At 31.3% G+C, this 6,000-nt stretch overlaps 1 protein-coding gene across 2 annotated transcripts in view; it reads right to left on the minus strand.

Annotated features, from left to right (window-relative positions):
• Window positions 1–5,090, minus strand: part of LOC118737835 (venom allergen 5) — a 31,369-nt gene extending 26,279 nt beyond the window's left edge. For both annotated transcript variants that reach the window (XM_036468616.1, XM_036468617.1), the window contains exon 1: window positions 4,671–5,090. In XM_036468616.1, the coding sequence (XP_036324509.1) occupies window positions 4,671–4,761 (91 nt within the window). In that variant the 5' untranslated portion in view covers window positions 4,762–5,090. The remainder of the gene's footprint in view (window positions 1–4,670) is intronic.
• Between the last annotated feature and the right edge of the window lie 910 nt (window positions 5,091–6,000).

The following is a 6,000-nucleotide window of genomic DNA, read 5'->3' on the forward strand; positions in this document are numbered from 1 at the left end:
AAACTATTAGTGCGTAGAGTTTGACAAAACCGGTTATCTTGACGTAGACCGTATTTTTTTTTTAAGTAAGCTCGTGGCTTTGCCTGCATAATTATATGAAACGACTCAATAAAAAAGTAATAAACGTAAATATTACTTTGATAGCCAAAAAGCAAGTGTTGTTTACATGTTAAGTCAATAAACTTTATGTTTATTCAAATAATCTTTATTACGAGTATACATACTTAAGTAGATATATATGTATATGTATTCCCAATACAGTATTCGAATGTCTATGTGGCACAAAAGAATACATTTACAAGCTGTGCTTTATTAATTAAATTCTTACCTTTGTTAAATATTATCTTTTAAGAACTTCATTCTCATAGAAATTAATTGATATGCAACAGAAGCATGCCACACTGCTAAAACGTGAGTGAATGTTGAATTTAAACATATTAGAATTGATGAACTTAAATCCATCAAGTAGCGTTTCTGAATGCTGAGCAGACAAAAAATAAAGCTATACCAAATACGAGCACATCTGCTGCTAGAAATCGCAAGTAATCTGATAAGTATTTAGCCGAATGAATTGATCCAAACCCAAATCAATTTGATATTTGCGCCCCAAGTGTGGGTAAAGAATATTAATGTTTTTGGGTTTTGCTTTTAGCGAATATGCCAGTGACATATAAAATAAGTTCTTTTTATGGTAAAAAATTGAGCCAAAACAGAATCTAGAAGCGACGCGACAAACTGGCGTATGTGAATTTTTTTTTTATCGATTAAAAACTAATGAATTATGTGTGTTGGGTCCACTAATCCACTGTTGACCTTGTACATCTACTGGATTCCTGAGGCGAAGAAATGTACATTAAATATACATACATATGTATGTATGTATCAACAAAGCTTTTAAGTATACACAACGCTGGCATCTTTATTTCTTTTACGGAATAATACTTTTTTTTGGATCACAAAAATAGTATAAATTACACCGTGTGACAAAAACCAAAAATTTTTAAAATACATGAAAAAATCCATGTATTCACAAAACTAGGCGCCAAATATAGTATAATTGCGTTCTTAATTTTTCTCTCTGACGGCGGAATTTTTTTAAAGGACTTTGAAATTTGCAGGATATGATTGAATAAAAAAAAAATTTTAAGTTTTGGTGCATTGTAGAGTAACAATATGGGTTTCAGTTAAAAGGAAAAATTCTGTAGAATTTACAAAAAAAAAACCTTTTGTTTCTTTAGGACGAATAAATGTTGCAAATGTCCTTTTAAAACTATATCTTTGAATATCCTTGGAAATTTCCAATATTTATTTTTGAAAAAAATATATGTTAAGGACTAATATGTAAACTGCCACATCCTCGAATCTCGTCCTTCTAACTTGATTAGGTTTTGATAAAAAAAATTTACACTTCTGGTCACAAAGAGTAACATTCATTTAAATTAGTTAATTAACCTGCCATTCATTTAGGCAAGAATCATTCCAAATGCATTTATCCAGAATTTACAATAAGTAATCAACTTTAACCTTACTTATCTAAAAAAAATTTCAGAACTACTTAGATCCTCTTGATTCTAACCCCTTCATATATAAGCTCACAATGAATTGTTATTGGCAATACGACATAAAATGCATATATTTTCTGCCATGAGAAAAAATAGAGACACGAAATTTTTGACCAGTGTTGACTATTTTTTTTTTTTTTTTTGTTTAATGTGCATTAATTAATTAGCTAATTAATAATAATAGTTAATATTTAATAGCTTATTATTTCACATTTTAATCTTTGTAGAAAAATTAAAAAAAAATACACGACAAACATTTTATTCACAATTTTTAGAACAATTCTAAATATGCTGTTTTTCTGCCCATTAAATAATAATAAGTTGTAAGTTTAAGGAGCCTAAGAATTCGCGTTGGATTTTTTTAATTTTTTTTGCAACGGTGTTATTATGTTCTTCCATATAAAACAAATTGTCGAATATAGTAACTTTGTGCGGAAGAAAATGCGTGTCGCCGTCAGCTGAAAAAAATTCAAAAATCAGCTGTACTTTGTAGAAACTTCAAACTAGAAAACTGTCGTTATGCGACTTTGTTGAATTTTTCTAATTCTTGTAAAAAAAAAGTTAGAAATTTGGATTCCCTTTGCTTATGTGAGACATATAATATTGTCTCGGCGTATACAAGTGCTACACATAGTACCAGGAACTTTTTTATTTTATTGAAAAACTGTGTCAAAACCGAACTTTATCGCAGTCACCGGCTTATAGTTTTTTGACCTAAAAAAGATACCATAGATACATATGTAGTACTGTGAATACACTCAGAAATTCCACTTTTTCAAGCTATGATATATTATACATGACCCAGCGCCCTATATGGCAAGGCCTTTAATATATATTGCCCAGCACTCGCTTTAAGGGAAATTTTTTTCAAAATTTCAAAGGAATTAAAATGAGCTAGTCTGTGCCTAGCAGGACCGTTATATTCACAGAGAATGAGCCTTATAAATAAAATTTAAGCAATTTCTTTTTCTTAAAATTGCATACCGCTCGAATGTGTTCTGGCGTTTCTTCGGCGAGCTGGCGAATGCGAAAAAACGTCTGTATCTGAAATGTTAATGTTAACGAAAGTGATAACGAAGGGATCAGTGTCTGCTGTAGTAACCAGTAAGAATTTTGATGTCCTCCTTGCCTAAATTAGGTACATAGTTTCTTTGAAGCTTACTTTGAAGGACTACACTGGATATCCCACTCAGTGCCCATAAGACTGCGTTCTTGGCTTTAAGAGCACTTAGGACATTGAAGCATTCATATACTGGTTTAGAATTTATTTTGTAGGACTTCAATGCCAGTAGGGCTGTCTGCTGTCCGACATAATGCAGATATATTTCGAGAATGTACCTCTTTTAATGAATTTTCTTCTTGAATGAATCTCCGCTTGAAAGATGGTGACACCAAAACTAGCCAGCCCCAGTTTCTGGTTTAGACCCATTCTTCTCTGTGCCATTGTGATCACCTTTTACAAGCTTTTATTTAATTTCGGCTATGCCAAGCAATTAAAATATAATTTAACTAAGTGTTTTATTAAAAATACTTTTACAAACCTAGGTAGCGTCTATATTTTTTTACTTTCGCATTTGACATTTCTCTTCTTCGCAAAAATAGTCGATAAAAATAGGTTGGACACCGAAAGCATATCGGTTTAAGTAGAGATTATTTCATAATAACAGATTAATTTGTCTGTGTGTATACTGGGTATGTTTATACATATTTATTTTTCACACAAGCAAAATAATCGATCTAATCGCCTTGTGATTGTGAGCCCAGATGTATTATTGAATACGACTTGTTAGCGAAATGAAAGCTAAATTGAAAAAGTCAACACTCCCAGTTATATGTATTCGACAAAAGCTACATAAAAATAAGCTAATTTATGCAAAAGAAATAAAAAAGTCGAAAAATTAGGAAGTCGAAAAAGAGCAAATCAAAAAAGGTAACAAGTCTTCCAACTACTTGGGCGTAAAGAATACCAAATGGCACTGGATGGAGCAGAAGATCGAAGCGAAGATACATATTCATCAGTTTAAATTATAGGCTAACTTAGGCCAAAACCATAAAAGTTATTTGCGCCCTACTACTTTTTATTGCTAATTATTAGTATGCAAAAGAATAAATATTCAAAAGTTGGCAAACGAAGGCATATATTTTAGATCTCACTTCAATTTAAACCTGTTCTGTATATTGAGAGCTTAATTTTAAATTAAAAAGTGTCATATAGCAGCAAAAAATGGTACGTTTTTGGCACCGGTTAATATTAGCAAATGTTTAGCTACATAAAGTTATGTGTGTGTGTGGTTTTTCTAATAGATAAAACAATTTTATTTGCATGTTAACGCAATTCATTTATGAATATGGTTTATTTTAATGTTTCAGGTTTTCTCATAAAATCCTATTTTTGTTGAGCTCAAGTTTGCTTCAAATTGATTTTAAACATTTCAATAATCATAAATATCCGACACGCAAAACTAGCGTTTTAAACTGAACGTTTTAATATCTAATTTAAATTCTGTTTAATCACAGTAATAAAAGACAAGAAAAAAAGAAATTGTTTTCTTCACAAACATGTGTGTAGGTATATCTGCTAAATTTTTTTTTATATATATCTTAATGCGCTCAAAACAATTGCGACAAAAAAAAATTTACTTGTTTGATTATAAATTAATTTTTTTTTAAATTTGCAATACTTTGGTAACACTGTGGAACACAAAAAACCTGGAGTGCTCATATATCAAGTTTTAATAGCTGTTGGCTATGCGAATAAGGCCTCATACTCAGATTTCCTAGCTCAGTTCATGTTCTCACGAAAAAAGTTTTCGTGATCCAAAAATCTGAGTATAGCGGCCAAATTTTGTTTCTCCAAATTTTGAAAATTTATGGTATTTTGGCCTAAGTTTGTTGAAAATAGCATACAAAGCAAATATATGGCAAAAAACGGTGCATTTTAAAAACTTGAGAGAAAAAAATGTTCCCGCTATACTCAGATTTTTGGATCATGAAAATAAAAATTTAAAACAGTTGGTAGCCACAAATACCTATTTTGATTTACAACCTAATAATTGATTACTAGTTTTTAACACTTTTTTCTTCTTTACTAAGTTTTTTCTCGCTTACCCAACAGTTGTCCGCGACACGCCAAAGCTACGCTGCAGTATACAAGCACCAGAGCTGCTTGCAGTAAGTATCTTTGCGGCATTATTTCCATTATATGTCAGTTTCTTACTGCAAAAACTTTTCTTTTAATTAAAATTTTGTTGCTTAATCCACTGGTTGCAAAACACTTTTGCTCTTTTAACCACACGTCCCGTTGTTGCACACTTGCTACGCTGCTGACTTTGTACACTTCTACGGAGCTTTTTTTTATTTTTAAATTTTTTTTTCTTTTTTTTTTTGAGTCCGAACTACAAAAATCTTGCACTTTGTCCTATATAACTTTTTTCTTCACATTTAAAGACAAAGGTATATATTATTTAATTTTCTTTTGCTGCTTCGACTTTTTAATATTTACCGCACTAAATTTTATTAAATTTTTTTGCTTTACACCTTAATTTCAATTTAAAAAAATTTTAATTAAAATTCTATTTTTATTTTCTCAAATGTTTTCACCAATTTGCAAATGTTTTCAAATTTTACGCCAAGACTCGTTTCAATGCGTCGAAGACAGACAATGTAAATCCAATATCCACTCTCGTCGCTCGTGTCCAGTCAGCTAGACTTGCAGGCGTCTTATGGTTAGCCGTTCGCAGCGATCGTACGCTTTTATATCACCCATCAAATCAATTCCACTGAAAAGCGTAAGGCAAAAAATAGGAGTGAGAAAAAGTGTACAAATCGAAATGGAGACGACACCAACGACGACGGCAAAGCGCGAATTGGCCCACCGGCAACGTAGCTGATCGCGAGAATTGATCAATCAGAGCACATTTGTAGTTGCTTCAGCGTCTTCTTTTGGTCTCTGTTTGCTCGTTTGCGTGTTGTGTTGTTATCTCCAACCTCTCATTAATGTTTATTTAGATATTTTTTTTTGTATTTATCGTTTGTGTTGCTTTTAATTTTATTCATTTTTTGAGTTGACCATTGCCGGTCGTAGTAGAGAGCGATTTTTCATTTATTTTTCGGCTTCTCGCAGTCGTTCTCATGAAAACCTGCAACATTTATATGGCGAGCAACATGTTGCGGGTAAAATGTTGCTAATAACATAATATTGGGAATGAATATTAATACTATTGACTGGTTTGATTATTTTATAAAGCGTTCGGAAATCAGCTTTCAGACTTATTAATTTAAAGATTGAAAAACATTTTCGTGGAAAAGAAAACTCTTAAAACCATTGAATTCAATTTTAGTGATACGTTAAATTAAATAAGGTATTTATGGAAATGTGCGTGTTAAACGAAATATTTAGTTGGATACAATTTTGGAAGATAGTTTCCACCTTTTTGAA

This window comes from Rhagoletis pomonella, unplaced genomic scaffold (genome assembly GCF_013731165.1).
Source record: "Rhagoletis pomonella isolate Grant_MI unplaced genomic scaffold, Rhpom_1.0 Rhpom_scaffold_00004, whole genome shotgun sequence".
Classification (NCBI taxonomy): domain Eukaryota; kingdom Metazoa; phylum Arthropoda; class Insecta; order Diptera; family Tephritidae; genus Rhagoletis; species Rhagoletis pomonella.